Source organism: Lithobates pipiens, unplaced genomic scaffold (assembly GCF_037356315.1).
Source record: "Lithobates pipiens isolate NorthernLeopardFrog02 unplaced genomic scaffold, aLitPip1_a1.2 Scaffold_18, whole genome shotgun sequence".
Classification (NCBI taxonomy): domain Eukaryota; kingdom Metazoa; phylum Chordata; class Amphibia; order Anura; family Ranidae; genus Lithobates; species Lithobates pipiens.
In genome coordinates, this window is record NW_027507758.1 from 491,987,612 (window position 1) to 492,008,393 (window position 20,782).

At 40.4% G+C, this 20,782-nt stretch overlaps 1 protein-coding gene across 2 annotated transcripts in view; it reads right to left on the reverse strand.

Moving 5' to 3' along the window:
- Window positions 1-1,144: 1,144 nt before the first annotated feature.
- Window positions 1,145-20,782, reverse strand: part of PIGX (phosphatidylinositol glycan anchor biosynthesis class X) — a 29,001-nt gene continuing 9,363 nt past the window's right edge. For both annotated transcript variants that reach the window (XM_077488596.1, XM_077488597.1), the window contains exons 3-7: window positions 19,069-19,132; window positions 18,327-18,468; window positions 13,420-13,630; window positions 10,754-10,854; window positions 1,145-4,604 (exon numbers count right to left, since the gene is read on the reverse strand). In XM_077488596.1, coding sequence (XP_077344722.1) covers window positions 4,461-4,604; window positions 10,754-10,854; window positions 13,420-13,630; window positions 18,327-18,468; window positions 19,069-19,132 — 662 coding nt within the window. In that variant the 3' untranslated portion in view covers window positions 1,145-4,460. The remainder of the gene's footprint in view (window positions 4,605-10,753; window positions 10,855-13,419; window positions 13,631-18,326; window positions 18,469-19,068; window positions 19,133-20,782) is intronic.

Consider the following 20,782-nt stretch of genomic DNA (forward strand, 5'->3'; position numbering starts at 1 on the left):
TTTGTTCTTTCAAATGATGTCACTGAGCATGCCCAGATCTCCCCTGATTTACGGCACACTCTCTATGTGCTTATCTGTTATCAGGACTTCCTTCGGCACAACACTGAACTCCCGGGAGGCTGCATAGACACTCAGAGCTTCCTCCTACACACCATGTGACATCACATGCAGTGTAAAGCAGGGCACGGGACAGCATAGCTGAAGCTGATAGGACTCAGGCAAACACTAGATAATCAGCACAAGTAAATACTATGAAATAAAACAAGTCAGCTATGAACAGGGAAGCAGGGTTGCCATAGAAACGTTGGATTGAGATGGAGGCTTGGTTAACAGGACAGGAAGTGCTCAATGTAAGGGCGGAAATACACTCCACTGTGGACTCAGAAAACAATACTTAAGATGGCGCTGCCTAACCCTGGAAACAAGTTTTTTTAAGTTTCTTTAAACAGTAAGTAATATGCGATTTGGGCTGGATTACAGTGGCTATAGTCTGATAATTACTTATTATAATGGACTAAATGAAAAGAAGCATCAGAGTGGGAGAGTTTACTTCCTCTTGAAGTTAGAAGGTGACTGCGTACCATGTACAGCTGCACCAGATTCTGAGTTCTCCACTTTTAGTAAATCTTTCTCTTTATGTCCCAGGAATAAACAAACATGCTTTCTGGATACAATGACTCTAGTAAGACAAATACAAAGCTGAAAGCCACAAATACTAGGGCTGCATCGATACCACTTTTTTTTATTTTTTTTTTACCGGCAGGTACGAATACCGATACTTTTGGTCAAGTACCAATACCAAGGACGGATAACTTTGCGGTGTAATATGAGCCCATAGAGAATGAATGGGCTCAAATTGCACTGCAAAGAATCGAATACGAGTTGAACAGGAACGCGGTGCGATTCCTGTCCGAATCAGATGTGGTTTGCAGCACCGCTCCTGTGTGAACCCAGATAAAATCACTGCTTTCCTGTTCAAATTGCATGTGATTCTTTGCAGTGCGATTTGAGCCCATTCAATCACAAAGGTATCGGTTTCAGGATTCGGAGCACAAGTACTCGTGTAAATGCTTAGTATAGGCACTGATACCTGTTCGGGTCCAACCCTAACAAATACAAACAAAAAGAGTAAATAATGCATGTATTAGTATAAAACTTGCAATTTTATTATTAAATCCCATATGTACATAAACCCTCAGTTGATAAAAAAAATAAAAATAAATTATACATTCCTGATCAGTACCTTTTTGGATTAATCTGGCCATGCTAACATCTGCCACAAATCAAAGAAGTAATTCCATAAGGATCTTCTAGCATGCCACAGTTAAAGCTGAATAACAAGACATTGGATGTCCTATAGCTGCTTCAGGATTGTGTACAACCAACCTCTTCCATGGATGCCTCTATGAATATCATTCTAAAGGCAATACCCCCTATGTCAGCTGAAACTTCATTATACAAGGAGATGTTTTTCAACGGGAAAAAATATGGTAATTAAATATAAAAAGGAAATCATACAGCAAATACTATCATGATATGCATGATTCACTTAACCACTTAAGGACCAGGCCTCTTTTTCAGACACGGTGTTTACAAGTTTAAAACAGTTTTTTTTTGCTAGAAAATTACTTAGAACCCTCAAACATTTTATATTGTTTTTTTTCTAACACCCTAGAGAATAAAATGGCGGTCATTGCAATACTTTTTTTCCACACTGTATTTGCACAGCGGTCTTACTAGCGCACTTTTGGAAAAAAATTACTTTTTTTGAAAAAAAAAGACAACAGTAAAATTAGTCCAATTTTTTTTTATATTGTGAAAGATAATGTTACGCCGAGTAAATTGATACCCAACATGTCACTCTTCAAAATTGCGCCCGCTCGTGAAATGGCGTCAAACTGTTAGCCTCAAAAATCTCCATAAGCGACATTTAAAAAATTCTACAGGTTGCATTTTTTGCGTTACAGAGGAACGTCTAGGACTAGAATTATCGCTCTTGCTCTACCGATCGTGGCGATACCTCACATGTGTGGTTTGACCGCTATTTTCATATGAGGGCGCTACTCACGTATGCAATCGTTTCTGCGCGGGGTGTTTTTAAAAACATTTTTTTTCTTATTTATTTTAATTTATTTTATTTATTTTTACACTGTTTTAAAAATAAAATAAAATAATTGATCACTTTTATTCCTATTACAAGGAATGTACAACATCCCTTGTAATAGAAAAAAAAGCTTGACAGGTCCTCTTAAATATGAGATCTGGGGTCAAAAAGTCCTCAGATCTCATATTTGGACTTAAATGCAATAAAAAAAAACAACAAAAAAAAAGTCATTTGAAAAAATGACATTTAAAAAATATACCTTTAAGAGATATGGGCGGAAGTGACGTTTTGACGTTGCTTCCGCCGTCCTATGGTATAGAGACGGGTGGGGGCCATCTTAGCCTCACTCGTCTCTATACCCAGCTAGGAAGAGGACCCGATCGCCTCCACTGCTACCGACAGTTCCGGTAAGCGGCGGAGGGCGCGGGAGGGTGGCTGGCAGCTCTCCCGCTGCCGAGACCACCATTATCGCACAGACGACCGGCGCCTGAAGAGATGGATATCTCGGTTGTGGCAGCAGCTGCTGCCGTTACCGAGATATCCCTCTTCAAAAATAGGACTTACATCGGCGTGCGCTGGTCGTTAAGTGGTTAAAGTGGAGCGCCGTCTGGAAAAAAAATTCAAAGTCAGCAGCTATAAATACTGTAGCTGATGACTTTTAATATAAAAAGGACACTTACCTGTCCAGGGACCCTGCGATGTCGGCACTCCAAGCCGATTCGTGCAAACAAGCAGAGCTTCCCCTTTAGGGTGGAGACACACACAAACAGATATATATATATATAAAATCTGTTTTTGTGTACACCTACCCGGAACCGGAATAAAAGAAAAGGCCCCGCCCTCCCTGTTAGTGGACTCACACAGTGCAACACGCAAGTAAATTAAAGCATCCTACAATCTTGAGCAGGGATCTCCAACTGTGGCCCGGGGGCACATTTGGCCATTTGCTTGCTTTTATGCGGCCCTTGGGGGAATGTTTCATCCACTGATACTAACAATGGGACATAATCAACCCCCACCCCCACCGATGAAAAGACACAATTTCTCCCAATTACACCAAAGATGGGGCACAATTCCCCCCCCCCCCAATGATTCCAACGATGGAGCACATTTTTTCCCAATGACATCAACAATGGAGAACAATTTCTTCCAATGACACCAATAATGAGGTCCAATCATGACACTAGAGATAGGGAACAATTCCTCCAAGTGATTCCAACAATGGGGCACAATTTCTCCCAATGACACCAGTGATGGGGCACAATTACTCCCACGGAGACAAACAATGGAGCATTATTTTTCTTTCAATGATGTCGGGACCATTTCTACTCCCAGTGGCCTCAGTCTCTCCCCCCTAAAACCTGAAGGACAGTAAATCGGCCCTTTGTTTAGAAAGTTTGGAGACCCCTGATCTTGAGGAATGTAAAAGGTGTCATGTTCTCAAATTCCTTTACAACTGATGAGCCAGAAGAATAACCATTAATAGCAAACAGAAACAATTATCAAGGAGATTAAACTGTGATCAACATAAAAACAACACGCTGTCTCCCTATCATGAAGATAGACCTGCATATTTCTACCCAATTGGTGACAAAGACCTGTAATGACTTGCTTTTAGAGGTTTCCTGCTATAGATAACAACATGTAAGCCCTGGTTCACACTGATGCGATTCATATGCGTTCCAGAACACATGGAATCACATGACAAGTGAAATAACATGATTTTCTATGGTGTCCGTTCAAATATATATGCAGTCTGAACGCAATATTTTTTTAAAAAGGGTCCTGTGGGTGTTTGGTGCGTTTCAATGCGATTTTCATCTCCACAGAGTCCAATGGAAACTGCATATAAAACGCATAGGTGTTCAAAGACTAAGCAATTCCTGTGTGATTTCTAGCAGGCTATGGTGTCTTTCTGAGACGCTTTTTAGATAGAATCGCAGCTGTATCCAAGTCACATTGGAATAGCACCTGAACCCACATGAAGTCTCACTGGACATTACAAAAGCTATTAAAGAATGTATTTTCTTTTCATTTAGACAGTGAGATATCAGTCTAGACTAAAAAAAAAAAAGTAAACATTAACCAACATAAGTGGAATTCAATGAAGGAGTGAAAAGTGCAATGCTCATGAACAAAATTACAGACCCCCCCCCGCAATCAGAAACAACTTCTAATTGTAATTGGGTTCAATAAACCAAAATCAGATTTGCTGCCATGGGTTACTTGACTTTGTAAACTGCCATTGTGCTTCGAGCTGTTTACAGTAAAAGTCATTTTGTTTGAATTTCACTTCCTTGTTTTGTCTCTGATGTAACTGAACTTTGCCAATTCAACAAGTTCCTTCTTTCAAATGCTATGTGGACTTCTGCTTGTGCTTGTAAATTGTTCTGAGTAGCATTCCCGTGCAAATCAGGGTGACAGCAATAGTCACAATACAAACAACTGGTCCATGTTGTTCAATCCCCACTGGCACTTTCACCGTTGTGTTGTCTATAACCTGTGAAGAAAGTAAAGATATTGTCATTAGTCAGGGATACCGTGCTTCTCATTAGTAAAGTATAACACATTCTACAAAACATTTCAGCAGAGCTAACTCTAAATAGACTAGCTCTTTTTAATGGAAAGGTGAAGGTTTTATTCAAGGGCAATCTTTCCCCACCACATCTATGGTTGTGAGAATGTTGCATTTAAATTATTATTCTGGGAACACTGAGTTGTTCTCAAACAATACAAAAAGTACCTTACAGTGACATATGCTACATGAACTAAATTAAAGCACTTGTTATTGCTTTATGTGGCTTTGGAATCATCCCTGCTGCTACCATCTAGATTTGCCCCACGTCATCTTTTTTTCTAGAAACAAGATTCAACTATAAAGTAATTCCCATTGTCAATATAATAGTCTGGCTGTTCCCAGACTAAAAACAAGCAGAGGTATGTGTTTTGCTAGTTAGTAGTTATATCCATATTTCTCAGAAGGCAGGCATAGAGAAGTTATTAAATGACCAGAAGCAAAAACATGCTTGCCTACCATTGCCTAATTGACAGAAGAAAAACTAAAAAAAGGGGCTCAATTTTGGTAAGAAATTATAGTTAATATAGAAAATCCATTGACACCAGGAAACAACATTTCCTAGGCTTTTTAAAATATTGTTATGCAGAAACCAACTGGGGAACATCACTTTTTCCTCATAAAAATAAACATAGCTTTAAGTTAAACTGAAATATGATTCTAAAATAATTTTTCATCAAATGATTTGTGAGTACGAACAGTGGTAGGTCTTTGTGAAAGTTGTGATATAGAATTAGAGGTCATGGTTGCAAATAGGGGATCCTTAGGGGATCTAAAGCCTTGTTACTACTCAGTTTCCTTTACTCTACCCAAATACTATCTTGCTCCTTAATAATTATATGAGAGGACCTGGGAGAGAAAGAGGGGAGAGACCAGTGGCATTCATCAATGTTGCATAATTGCCCAAAGCTCCAGGATATTGAACGGGAGAGAAGATTCCTCCGAAGGCCAAGTCCCCTGCACTGACAGAACTCAGGATTCCTCCCTCAGCTGGCATTCCTTGTGAGGATCCTCCAAAAGATGGGAAAGGAAGGACTTCCCTGGTTGCACAGACAATTTTCTAAACCACCAAGCCAGGGTACAAAACAAATCAGTCAGTCCAGGGGTCAGTACTGACTTGTTCAATGACGGTAAAATATTGCATTTAGGTGTGTGCAGTGAAACTAGCCAATGGAACTGCCTTGATAGATCCAGGGTTCTTGTGCAAAATCAGAGTGTTGGATGACTCCTGGACTGGAAAGTACGAGTCTGAGATCAGAAAGTTGGAAATTTCTCAAGGAAGAAATACTCTGGCCAGAGCTGTCTAGGACTACTCCAAACAATGGCAGTCATAGCAGGTTAGAAGGTTCAGTGTCCATCCAAACTGTTGTAATGTCTGCACAGTCAAGGCCACATTGTTTGACAGAGGCTGCACCAACTCTTCCTTCAACAGGAGGTCATCTAAAGATCCCACAACAGGGATGCCATGAGTAAGCAGCAGGGACAGTCCTGGGGACACCGCTTTGTGAACACCATTGGTGCAGATGAGAGTTCAAATGGCAGGTCTACAAATCTGAAAAAGGCAGGCCACTGCAAAGCATAGGAAATGATGGTGTGCTGGTAAGGTGGGGACATTCATGTACGCAGTTGATGTCAACAGAAGCCAGGAATTCTCACTGGCGAAGGGAAGTGGTGACAGACCAAGTGGATTCTATGCAAACATTTCTTGGCTCCAATGAAGACATTGAGTATTTTAGGTGAGAAACCAAGGAGGGGAATAAGAGAAAAGCTCTAGCTTGTAGCCCCAGCCTCGCATCTTGGATACAAACCGTCCAAGTGTCTGCAGAGGTTAATAACCACTCTCCCCCCCCCCCCCCCACACACACTTTGGAAAGATGGGGCACACTCTCTCTCTTTCACTTTGTTTTTAAAAAATTATTATCACAGTAAATAAATTATACAAAACCTCCACCCTTAGCATAGAGTGACAAAAACAGGATGGTAGAAATACAGTAGAGCCTGGATGCATAATTGTCAGAATATGGCTAAACAGATACTGGGAGGTGGTCTCAATCTAAAACAAGTGCAGAGCTTATTGACAGAAAAAGACAGATCCAACAACAGATTAATCAAAGCAGTACCACATAAAGATCCACGGCCGAATGAGAACCTGAGAACCGGGGGAATAAATAAAATAATTTCTTTACACAGCATGGGATACTATGAGAGGGGAAAAAGGGGGGGGGGGGAGACAATCAGCCAATGCCAGGATAAGGGAGGAGAACGTTGGGAGAGCTCAGGATGAATAAAAAAAATAAGGTGAGAAAAAAAAAAGAGAGAGAGGGGGGTCCAAGAGTGGAAAAAGGGTACAGATTGGGGGTGCCCTGGAGACACACTTTCATGCCGAAGAAGGTTTGGCATACTAGGGGCCCCAGACCTTGTGGGAGGACTGAAAACCAACTTAGGGGACTTTGGATGTGGATGTTGCATGAGTGGTGAAATGAAAAAGACTTTTCTTAGCCATAAGTGAGGGACAAACTTTCCCAGTATGGGGTTTGGGCTTCCTCCGCTGATGAACATGGGTACTCTTGCGACCAGTGACATCCTTGGTAATAGTATCCAGAGTAAATCTAAATCGGTGTTGTTCCTACAAGCATGTGCTGAGCCTCATCGTTGTTATTACAATAAAGCTGACCGTCCGCTCTAAAGAATGGGTAAAACCCCTGAAGCAATAACCAGTAATATCAGGCAGTTTTGTGACCGATAACGATACTTCTAAAAAAGTGAATAATCAGTTGCACGGATAATCGGTCCCTAGTGGCAGAATCCCTTTTAAAGGTTCTTTGCCAAATCAGCCAGGTTTGGAAAAGCAGAGACACAGCTAAGATGGGAAGAAAAGCAGGGCCTGCTGACAATAACAGATCTAGAGAAGATTTCCAACTTCTTATCTGGTCTTCAAAGACAGGTGTATCTTCCACAGAATGGTGGTTGCCTTGTTAAAGAGGAACACTGTTGGATCCACAGTGGAGACAGACCATTTTACTTGCAAACCCCTCTTCAATTAGGTACAAGGTTAATGGGGGGGGGGGGGGGACATGGGATAGACTCTAACAGCAGAGGGCTGCAGACTTTGGCCACAATAGTAGGCATGCTGCCAGCATCAGAAAAGGCTGCCGCTAGTGGCATGTTAGCTGAGGCACCTGCAGCAGCTGGTCCTTCGTGTCTGGAATCAGATATGTTGTGACCATGTGGCAGTTAGGCAACATAAGACTAGGGATATGTGGCAAGCCACAGCCAAAACCCAGACCGCTGGTAGCAGGAAGGGGTCAGATGACAGGAGGTTATCACAGATACTGTAGGTGGGCAGCGAGAAAAGAGCAGGATCAGAGTTCCACATGGTTCTTTGCAAAGCAGGAACTGCAGCCAGGAGGTACTTTCTCAATACTGAATGGCAGTAAAGTGAGTGTGGATCGCAATTGCAATACTTAGAAACACGAAGAAAGTGAGAAATTCAAAGGCGTTCAGCAACTAAGTCAGTCAGATAGCTTCCAGTGCTGAGCCCTGTCAGCTTGTTTATAAGTCTTCAGAGACAGGGCAAGTGTTGCGACATTGTTAACGGATTGTAACCGGAAAAACACTCCGTAAGTAACTTGCAACCAGAATGGGGTCTTAAAAGGGCAGGGACTGATGTCAATACACAGTATGTTAAGCAATACATAATTGTTGGCACTGTATAAATGTCCTATGCAATTGTAGAGATCAGCTCTAGCAGTAAAGAAAATGTTTAAAGGCCAAGTTCACATTTGGAACATGTTACATGCTCCTGCCAACTCTCCCCCCTCCCTGTGACAGCAGGCGGAGGTCCTAGCCAGCAGCTGTCATTTCTTTTTAAAAACAGCACAGCTGTGTGGGCTCTGCCCCCACAGTCGCATCATCATTCATTCACAAATTCCCATGAATGAATAAACTACAAGTACTATCTGCAACCATTGCAGATGGACTTGTAGTTATAATGGGCTGTGGGGGCACTAATGAGTGCTTTCAGTGTCCACTAACATGTCCTCTGGCTTTCATACAAAAGCCTGTGCAGAGGTATGGGCTGAAATCAGTAGGACATGTCTGCAGGAATCCACATTGCACCAGTGATCTACAGATTGCAGGTGCAATGCTTTCAAAACTTGAAAAATAATAAGTGCACATTTTTTAGTTTTTAGTTTTTTTTTTATATTTGCTTTTATTATTATTTCTGTAAAGGTGAACTTATCCTTTAAGAAAAAAATAGTATGAGCTAAAATTGGTTAGTCATTACCACAAGAGAGCTGAAAAAAAAGTCAATCCGCTAGAACACTAGCAAAATACAGAGGCATTCTGGTAGTAGTGTGGGTTATTCTGGACTGGCCTACAGTTTTTTGGTTTGCCAGTGTTCAATTCTCCCATAGGCAACAGCATAACCTGAAAGTGAGAGACTTCCTGTATCCCTAAATGGATGAGAAAGAAATGTAATTTAATAACATACAGTGGGTATAGAAAACAAACAAACAAACAATCACCACATTTATAATAAAAACATTTTGTTGCTTTGCAGCCTGAACGAAGACAGGCACTTTTTTTGTTTCATCTAGCTGTACTTACTTATAACATTCAAGTGAAAGATATAACATCAACAACGACTGAAATGCTCCAGGAAAGCCATTTTCATGCTGAGCTAATCAAAATGATCACAGCTGATCACACCTGAAAGTCAAATGGCTTTTTGTGTCATTGAGAAGGTGATTAGCAACACCTGATTGAGTTTACAAGTCATTTTTAGGAGGGGCGATCCTTTTCCAACATAGTGATTCCGTTTTGGAATTTTTGTAAATTCTTTGACATCTTGGAGTTATATCTTTCACTTGTTATAAGTTGCACTGAGTAAATACAGCTAGATAAAACAAAAACTGTGCCTTTTATCATTTCAGGCTGTAAAGCAACAAAATGTGATTATTTTAAGAGGATGATTCTTTTCTATACCCACTGTATTTGCATTGGTGTTGAGTGGTAAATGTTATTCAATATCATATCCGCACTGCTGTTCCAAAGGAAAGCCTATTATCTGAGATACCAGAGTAGTTTTCTTCATCCAACCCCAACTTAACTATCTACTGCAATGGTAGTCAAATGGTGAAAAACCATTGAGTTAGGACATTATTTACAAGTAAAGCAAAGTTGGTTAGTAAATTCAGACCATGCTGTTATAATGCATGCCTATTTCTATTTACAGTATTCTTTGGACTATAAGACGCACTTTTTTCCCCCAGAAATATGGGGGAAAATGTGCATGCATCTTATGGTGCAAATATACGATTGGCACCGCCTCCCGCCGTGATATGGAGCGATCCGCGGCCTCTGCCATAGGAAAGGCCGCGGCTTCAGCCTAGCTCCGGAGCGGCGGCCCTCTTGGAACAACCGCCGTTTGCAATGTGATAGATCCGTCAAATGACGGAGCGATCACTTTTAAACAAACCGGCGTCATGATGAAGCCGGTTCCTCTCTCCCCTCTGTGTACAGATCTGTACAGTAGAAGGGAGAGATCGGATGGCAGCAGCGCTGTGGGCTGCATCTGTAGCGCCCACATCGCTGCTCTGTGACAAGTGCAGTCACAGCCATCCCACAATACCCTGCCAATTCTTTCTATGGTAATGGTCACTCTGCATTTTCTATGGTAATGGTAACTCTGCATTTCATGGGCACTGGAAAATATTTTAGTACACCATTTGGTTCAGAATATTTTTTTTTCTTGTTTTCAACCTCTAAAACCTAGGTGCGTCTTATGGTCAGGTGCGTCTTATGGAGCGAAAGATACGGTATGTGTATTTTAAAGTGGATCTCTCACACATTACAAACTTTACAATTATTATCCTAATTTAAAACTTGAATGTAATGTACAGATGTACCATGGGTCACTATAACATAATGGAAATTGTCTGCTTTCCTAAGAAATGTGACAATGATTGACTATTACTATTTATAAATATGTATGTGCCTACATGAAAGCAACAGCATACAGACATACAACAATGAAGACAGAATAATCTAGTTTTGAATATATAACACACCAGTGTGTATGGCAGATCCATCCATTCACATTCTTTTTCAGTTGAAGATCCACAAGGGGCTTCTACTAAAGGGTGCTTTGTGCAATCCCTTGGAGGAAAGTCTAAAAATAAAGTGAATACAAAATGTAAAAGTACACTTCAATCCAGTATAAAAAAGGAAAATTAAATTTGTACTCTATGCAAACAAAATCACCTGCCAAAAGAATGGTAATCATAATTAGCCAGTCTTGTGATCCAAGCATCCCTGCCAAACAGCAGAGCCAACTTGTAATTTGACAACACAGAGCAGTAGCACAATTATGACATCCCTCTGTTCTCCCCTCCTGCAAGCATATCCACACTGTTATGCCCCATACACACGGTCAGATTTTCCACTGGAAAATGTGCGATCAGATCATGTTGTTGGAAAATTTGACCGTTTGTGGGCTCCATCTGACTTTTTCCGTCGGATTTTCCAACGCACAAAGTTTGAGAGCAGGATCTAAAATTTTCCGACAACAAAATACGATTGTTTAAATTGCGATCATGTGTAGACAATTCCGACAGACAAAGTGCCACGCATGCTCAGAATAAATTACCAGAAAAAAGCTATTGACTACTGGCCCGTTTATAGTCCCGTTGTACGTATTCTATATGTCACCACGCTCAGAACGATCGGATTTTCTGACAACTTTGTGCGACCGTGTGTATGCTAGACAAGTTTGGGCCAAAATCCGTAGGAAAGAATCTGTCGGATTTTGCCGTTGGAAAGTCCGACCGTGTGTATGGGGCATAAAGCCCCATACACACTATCAGATTGTCTGGTGATTTTTTCCATCAGATTTACCAAAACCATATAATATGAGGTCAAACCTTAGGGGTTTCAATGTGTATGCAATCAGGCAGGCCCTGGTACTACATGGTTTTGGTAAACCTGAAGGAAAAAATCAGCAGACAATCTGATAGTGTGTATGGGGCTTAAGAGTGAAAGCACTAAAGAAAGCAATAGGCTCATTGGTTTAGCATTATACCCATCCTTCTCCCAGTCCTGCCGTGCAGGAGGCGTATATCAAGACATATTAGGTACTTCTGTTAGTTCTATGTAAAATATATGTCATGATTTTCTAACAAATAAATAAAAAGGTATAGTGGTTATTTACAACTGCCTAGAGTCATCTGACTCACTAACAGTATAACCACTATAACCACTCTATGACTCTAGTTTTCATTTTGTGTACTTGACTGTCTTGCTAGCAGATGTAAAAAAACATGTTCACATGGTCCTGAGTGTGAAGGTGTAGGGGAGTGTGTTGATCACTGGGGTACAACAGAACAGAATTTTGTGAAAAGACTGCAGTCTTACCAAAAGCCCTGTAAGAAATTATTTTACTTTGGTTAAATGGGATTATAAAACATGGGATTATAAAACACAGAGTAAGGTACATTGATTGGCTTTTCTTACCCAGCACAATTGACATGTTTTCCATACAGTAAAACATATGTATTCTTCTGTTAAATTTTTTTTTAAAAATAAAGATTTTACAAAAAAAAAAAAAAACTTGGGTTTTTCCGACGGATGTTGGCCCAAACTTGTCTTGCATACACACTGTCACACAAATGTCGGAAATTCCGAACGTCATGAATGCGGTGACATACAAGATGTACGACGAGCTGAAAAAAATTAAGTTTAATAACCAGTGCGGCTCTTCTGCTTAATTCTGAGCATGTGTGGACTTTTGTGCGTCAGAATTGAGTACACACACTCAGAATTTCCGACAACAAGTTTTGTTGTCAGAAAATTTGTGAACCAGCTCTCAAACATTTGTTGTCGGAAATTCTGACAGCAGATGTCTGATGGAGCATACACATGGTTGGAATTTCCGGCAACGAGCTCACATCAAACATTTGTTGTCAGAAATTCCGATTGTGTGTAGCGGCATTAGAAGCTGCTCCCTTAAGCCCCATACACACTATCAGATTTTCTGCTGATTTTTGTCTTCAGATTTACCAAAACCATGTAGTAGAAGGGCCTGTCTGATTGCATACAAATTGAAACGCCTAAGGTTTGACCTCATATTATATGGTTTTGGTAAATCTGAAGGAAAAATTCAGCAGAAAATCTAATAGTGTATATGGAGCTTAACTCACCAGGCACAGTCCTGACCAAGGGGAGGGAACAGTTAGGCTTTCAGATCTTGTGTACATGGGCGGTAAAATGAATTTACCATATATTATATGTGTGTACTATGCAATCACATATGACAGAATTAAAGCAAAGCACAATCAGAACTCAGATTACCTTAACTGATTCAAAATACATTTGTATACTAGCACTGCCACTGCCACTTGCTTGGCTTTCACGTGGACCCTCTTGCTTTAAAACATGGAGTTACTGACCCAGGAGAAGTGTGACTTTAATTTGACTTTGCTGATCTACATACTGTTTCTGAGTGATTCAGATCGTTTTAAAACGAGTGGATCAGAAAATCAGCTAGACTACAAGCATTTTCAGGAGGTCATTAATGGTCTTTTTTCTCTCCTGATAAGTGAAATGCAAAAAGTAACAACATGTAAACCTCAGTCACCAATAACTAAAAATCAGGTGACTGTAGTCAGATCAGCAAACACAAGCTATGCCACTGCTCTGTTTACTGAGTAAAGCCAGCAGAATACCACTATTGAGTCACCTTTACTGCAACGCATAAGTAACTGAGGACTGCGGACATGTATAGACATCTCATAGACTTCAGCAGACGGGCGATGGTATCGTGCATGAACTGGCACCGTGGAGATATAACAATCTTTGCAAGTTTCATCTGGTTTCATGTACACCAGAGCAGTGTGTTCTTTGGAAAGGTATTCAGGAGCTTCTACATCAATGGATGTTGGCACTATTGCCTGAATAAGAGACATAAGCATACAGGATGGATTACTGATTTGACTACATCAAGCAATAAACAACTGCATGCTAAAGAACTGGAGTAACACTGTAAAGATCACTATCAGTTCCTCATCACATGTGTAAAAAATACAACTAAAATCCAGACTTATAAAAGACACAAATGAATGAAGCTCTGTATTCATTAACACATCATTATATGCATTTCTTTAACTGCAAGCAGTTTAATAATGTGACTTGGTATCAACCTCCTGCAATCCCTGAAGAGCGGAGCTCAGACTGGGAGAAGTAGAAGCAGTTCATAGAGCTAATCAGTTGTGCTGCAGTACTGATGTGCTACCAAGTAACATGGTTATAGGAGGTGAGAGCAGAGTGAGAGGCAGATGAGCTCATTAAGTCTGCCGCTTCTCCTTTGCTGTCCAGTCATCGTGATCATGGTGGGGTGGGGAGGAATGAGACCTTAAGATTGACATGACTGACTTGATAGACAAAACAGGAAGTGAGAGGAAACCCCTCCAAAATGAGGAAATCTCTGGTTGTCACCTGGGTCACCACAACTAGTGTCTCCATTCGAAGATTTCCCCTCTATTCCTGTCCTGGGGCCAGCCCACAATTTGTGATTTACTTTTAATTTCACTACCAGTGATAACAGTCAACAAGACAAATAGAGATGATGAATCTGCCAATCAGGGAACCTGGTAAATTTTCTAATCCTTCTCCACTCTATTTAAAACAAAACAAAAATGTTCTGCCTTTCATTATACTTTAACCACTTCCCGTCTGCCCTATTGTAATACAAAAGCCAAGCAGGAGCTCTCCTTTCCTGGAAAGACGTCATATGATGTCCTCCCAGGATCAGGCCTGGGATCCTGGGAGGACGGACCTCCCAGGATCCCCGCTGTGTTCACTGGACAGTTTATTTTTGGCTGGACTGGAGATCCTTTTTAGCCTATTATCATTTTTGATAGTTAAATACTGCAGCCTGAAGGTGCCAGTCTTCATCTGTAGGCTAAAAGTTTTCATTTTCATCAAAGAGACAAAGCTGACATAGTGGTCACGTGGTCAAGAACCACTCTAATGAGATCCCTGACTGTTAGTGACAGCAGGGATTGAGAGCCAGCAGCATAAGCTACAGTATACATAAATGCATAAAAAAAAGCAATGTGCCTAGTGTGACAGGTACAAATCATAATTTGGTATTATAGAGACTGATTGTGAGCTTGGACGCACATCTAAAAAAAACTATGAAGTTATAAAAGAAAGCATTATAGCTGATCTCATCTATTAAACAATAAATTGTAGCAGAACCAATAAACTGTAAACCTTCATCTCTTCTCTTATTTTGACCAGGGCCAATACACATGTATTCACTATAAAAAAACAACAACATGCTCCACCTTCAGTGTTGCGACCAACATTAGGGCCGGTTCACACAGGGGTAACCCGACTTACAGCGCGACTATGCACGGCGATCTGCACATGACTTCAGCGGTGGCTTGCAAAAAGACTTTTGCATAGAAGTGAATGCAAGTCACCCTGAAGTTGTCACAAAGTAGTACAGGAACCTTTCTCTAATTCAGAGCAACCTGAGTTGCTCCTATTAAAACGGTTCCCTAGTACAGAATGGAGTGTGACTTGTAAGGCAGCCAAGTTGCCTGACAAATCGCCCCTGTGTGAACCGGCACACAGAATCTGTTAAATCACTCACCAGAAATAATGGCTGATAATAAACCATCAAATGCACATTTGTATACACGTTAGAAAGGAACTCATAATGTAAAACCATTAAAACCTTTTATTCAATAAAAAAACAACCCTATCCACTTACACAATTCACTCCTGGAGGATGTCAGTCGACAAAACACATAGGGGGGAGCCTTTTATGCGACATCATCATGCACCCCTGGTCCGGACTCATGGTCAAAGGATGCTACCGGGGACGTGCTGGTAAAACCAATTGCACTGTAGCAGGTTTATATTGTGTAAGTAGCCATTATTTCTAGTGAGCGATTTAGCAGGTTCTGGTGATGGTTGCAACGCTAAAGGTGGAGCATGTTCTCTGCTTTCTTGGAGATGGGATCTTCATCTGTTTTCTTAATCTTGAATGCAGACCTTTGAAGATTTTTTGAGTGCAAGAGACACTTTACATGACTGAAGTTATTATATTGTTTTTTTATTTTTAGATCATATTTATGATATGATGATAGTTTTTTTTTTTCTACATCTTATTTCTATAGATATACAAGTGTGTTTTTTCTGTATGGATTGTTTCATATCACTATATAAAATGGTAATAGTGCTGTCTGCATGAAGTGACTAGATTTGATGGCATTCACATCACACAGATAGCTGCTGCGTCCAAATTTATTGGTTTTATATATATTGCTTCTTTTCCTTTTTGTGGCGCACGTTTTATCAAATGGTAATCACTGATGAAAATGGCAAAAAACACCTTTTCATGACTGCAATCCTCCACCTTGCAGGGCCCAGGTGGGTGGCACTACGCTGCAATGCATCACGTGCGTGGCTAGACTGCTGATCACTATGATTTCAGTGAGGTTCTGTGCGAGGTGGGAGAGCACCATGCAAGTCAGCAAAGCTTTCTTCATATCACTGTGGGGAGCAAGTGCACCACACCTGTAATGCTTACCAGGCTACAGCCTACAGCAACCTGTTGACAGCCTGAAGCAGGAAGCTGAACAAATTGGCAGAACCAACAAGCATGTTTTACTCATATTAAGTGTATTTAGAAAGAACTTTTGGGGTATAATATATATAATAGCACTGATAAAAATATATATTTTTGAAATTGTTTAATTGAGTGAAAATATTAAAGGAAATTTGTTCTGAGAAAAGAAATGAGATACCAATGCTGAACTGATGCCAATTAGAAAATACAATGTAATACAGCTGGAATAGCAATTTGACCCGAAAATGCCATTCCATCGTAGTTCTTTACTGGCTTCCATTTGTAATTAAGAATTGGATCCTGCTGAGCTTTTTTTAAATACAAAGTTTTGAACATTACTGGTAATAAATACATGTCAAGGTATACAGTGGGGCATATTCTGTAAGTTTGCCCACTTACAAACACATGAAGGGTCTATCATTTTTATCATGGGTGTATTTTAAATTATAGAGACAAAATATCAACCAAAAATCCAGAAAAAACACAATACAAATGTTATAAATTAAGTTGCAGGTCAGTGAGTAAAGAAAGCATTTGATCCCCAAGCAAAATATGACTTGGTGGAGAAACCCTTGTTTGCAAGCACAGAGTTAACCAGTTTCTTGTAGTTGGTGACCAGGTTTGCACACATCTCAGGAGGGATTTTGGTCCACTCTTCTTTACAGATCTCAAAATCCTTAAGGTTTCTTGGCTGTTGCTTGGCAACTTGAAGTTTCAGCTCCTGCCAGAAATTTTCTATAGAATTAAGGTCTGGGGACTGGCTAATGCGCTTTTTCTTTAGCCATTCATTTGTTGTCTTGGCGGTATGTTTTGGGTCATTGTCATGCTGGAAGACCCACCCAAACCCATCTTCAGTGTTCTAGCTGAGGGATGAAGGTTCTCATTCAACATTTTACAATACATGGCCCCGTCCATTGGTCCCTCAATGCAAAAAAGTCAGAAAAGTCGGCCTGTACCTTTAGCAGAGAAACAGCCCCAAAGCATAATGTTTCCACCTCCTTGCTTGACTGTAGGGATGGTGCTCTTAGGGTCATAGTCAGCATTTTTCTTCCTACAAACACAGCAAGTTGAGTTAATGCCAAAGAGATCAATTTTGGTCTAATCTGACCATAGCACTTTCTCCCAATCCTTCTCTGAGTCATTTAGATGTTCATTGGCAAACTTCAGACAGGCCTGTACATGTGCCTTCTTGAGCAGCGGGACCTTGTGGGCGCTGGAGGATTTCAATACATGGTGGCGTATTGTGTTACCAATGGTTTATTTGGTGACTGTGCTCTCAACTGCCTTGAGATCATTCACAAGCTCCTCCCATGTAGTTCTGGGCTGGTCCCTCACTTTTCTCATGATCATCCTTACCCGATGAGGTGAAATCCTGCATGGAGCTCCAGACCGTGGGCGATTGATGGTTATTTTGTATTTTTTCCATTTGCGAATAATCACTCCAACTGTTGTCTCCTTCTCACCAAGTTTCTTGCAGATGGTCTTGTAGCCCATTCCAGCATTGTGCATGTCTACAATCTTGTCTTTGACATCCTTTGACAGCTCTTTGATCTTGTCCATGATGGTGAAGTGTGAATGGAAGAAAGATTCTGTGGACAGGTGTCTTTTATACACATAACGAGTTGTCCTTATGAGCACCTTCTTAAATTGACAGGACTAATCCAGTCTGTGGGCACCGGAATTATTGTTGGTTGGTAGGGGATTAAATACTTATTTTACTAACTGAACTGCAACTAATTTTATAACATTTGTATCATGTGTTTTTTTCTGGATTTTTGATTGATATTCTGCCTCTATCATTCAAAAAACACCTATGATAAAAATTAGAGACCCTTTATTTCTTTGTAAGTGGGAAAACGTTCACAATCTACAAGGGATCAAAAAATAATTTTCCCCACTGTAACTGGACAAAATAAACATTTAACTTGATTGGGGTGACTACATATCAACTTTAACATTTGCAGGTTTCATTAGACATAGTGTAATTAGATCACGCATGTGGATACCTCTACAAGATGGTGCTGCTGTAGAGAGGAAATCTGAAACGGATCCATAAATAGTCCAGATGGCATGGTCTCATTGAGCAAAATTCTGCAGCTGTCCACCTGCTCCACAAAGTCCTGAATACTCACTCTGGTTACTAAATCCCTAATAACATGAACAAGAAAGTATATTAAAATGTCTGCATGCAATATGATTACTAAAGCATAACAATGAAATAGACTGTATTCATAAGTTACATCAAGAGGATCAGAAAAAAATGAAAAGCGCTTCAAGATATAATACCTTGGCAAAAATATTTTTATTTGGCTTTTCTACATTGCATGTACTACATTTTAGTTAAAGGGTAACTCCACTTTCGTGGAGGGAAAAAAAGGCAAATAAAAATAAATAAATAATATAGCATATAGAATTGCAAATCAAGTCATATTGTAACTGAATGCTATTAAAAATGATCTTTCCTTTTAAATCTGCAGCGCTAATTTTCTGTAAAGTGCAGTGCAATATGGCTACCTGTAGGTGTTCTGTACAATGTGTACGCACAGAACGCCCCCCCAAAAAAATTCTAGTTAGACACGTTTAATCAGTACAGTTTTCTTCTGAAAATACAATGCAACACATTACATCACTTCCAAATTTTAGTAACCTCTTTATTTTCGATATAGTGCGGACTAGCAAGCGTTCATTCGTCCAATAATCTCATTTTGTGCACTAGGCTTAAGGTTAAGGCAAGAAGAGAAAAATTACCTGTGAAATCCATTTTTCAAAATCTCTCTCTCAACTTTCAGCTGAGGACATGAATACTCTGCACCTAAATGTAAACAAAGTTGCAATATAATTACATGAGTTATACTAAATACACAGCAGCCTTTTCTCTGTCTACTGTACCACCAACAAATCACTCGAGGAGCACAGCCAACCTGAATAGCTGTAGTCATCCCAGCATTTATCAGGTATAGCTGGCTGATCTGTTCTTTAACCACTTCAGCTCCGAAAGGTTTTATCCCCTTCATGACCAGGGCATTTATTGCTATTCAGCACTGCATTACTCTAACTGGCAATTGCGCTGTCACGCAATACTGTACGCAAATTATTTTTTTTCACACAAACAGAGCTTTCTTTTGGTGGTATTTGATCACTACTGTGCTTTTTTTTTTTTTTGCGATATAAACAAAAAAAAGAAACAATATTCAAATTTCATCATAAATTTAGGCCAAAATTTATTCTGCTACATGTCCCAATAAGTGTATATTAATTGGTTTAATATGCATGAATGCATATATAGCATCTACAAACTATGGGATATACAGTATATTTGAAAATTGATCAGTCCTAATCTACATAGTAGGCGAGGTTGAAAAAATGCACAAGTCCAACCCATGTATGTGATTATATGTCAGTATTACATTGTATATCCCTGTATGTTGTGGTTGATCAAGTGATTATCTAATAGTTTTTTTTAATTATCCCCACTGAAACAACCGCCTGTGGAAGGGAATTCCACATCCTTGCCGCTCTTACACTAAAGAACCCTCTACGCATTTTAAGGTTAAACCGCTTATCTTCTAATTTTAGTGAATGGCCGCGCATCTTATTAAATTCCCTTTCACTGAAAAGTTAATCCCTTTTGTGGGGTCACCAGTATGGTATTTGTAAATTGAAATCATATCCCCTCTTAAGCGTCTCTTCTCCAGAGAGAATAAGTTCAGTGCTCACAACCTTTCCTCATAACTAATATCCTCCAGACCCTTTATTAGCTTTGTTGCTCTTCTTTGTACTTGCTCAATTTCCAGTACATCCTTCCTGAGGACTGGTGCCCAGAACTGGACAGAATATTCCAGGTGCGGCCAGACCAGAGTCTTGTAGAGCCAGAGAATTATTGTTTTATCTTTGGAATGAATCCCCTTTTTAATGCATGCCAATATTCTGTTTGCTTTGCTTGCAGCAGCTTGGCATTGCATGCCATTACTGAGCCTATCATCTACTAGGACCCCCAGGTTTTTTTCCATCCTAGATTCCCCCAGAGGTTCTCCCCCTAGTAAGTACATTGCATTCATATTTTTGCCACGCAAATGCATTATTTTAAATTTTTCTACATTAACCACTTCAGCCACCGGAAGGATTTACCCCCTTCCTGACAGAGCCCTTTTTTGCGATACGGCACTGTGTAGCTTTAAAATGGTGTTTCCTCCAAAAAAAAAAGATGAAAATTCCTTAAAAAAAATAAAAATGTTTTAACTCACCTCTGTTGCTAGGGGGTCCCTCGTAGTCTGCCTCCTTCAGTGCCCAGGCACCTGACGTCACTTCGCCTCGGTGCAGTCAGTCATCTGGGACACGTGATGGGTCCCAGATGCCTGTGTGGCGTATCACGGCGCGTGGCGCCACTCGCGTATGCACAGTGGGTGCCCGGCTGTGAAGCCGCAGCCGGGTGCCCACAGTAAGAATGCTGGCGCCGCCGAGC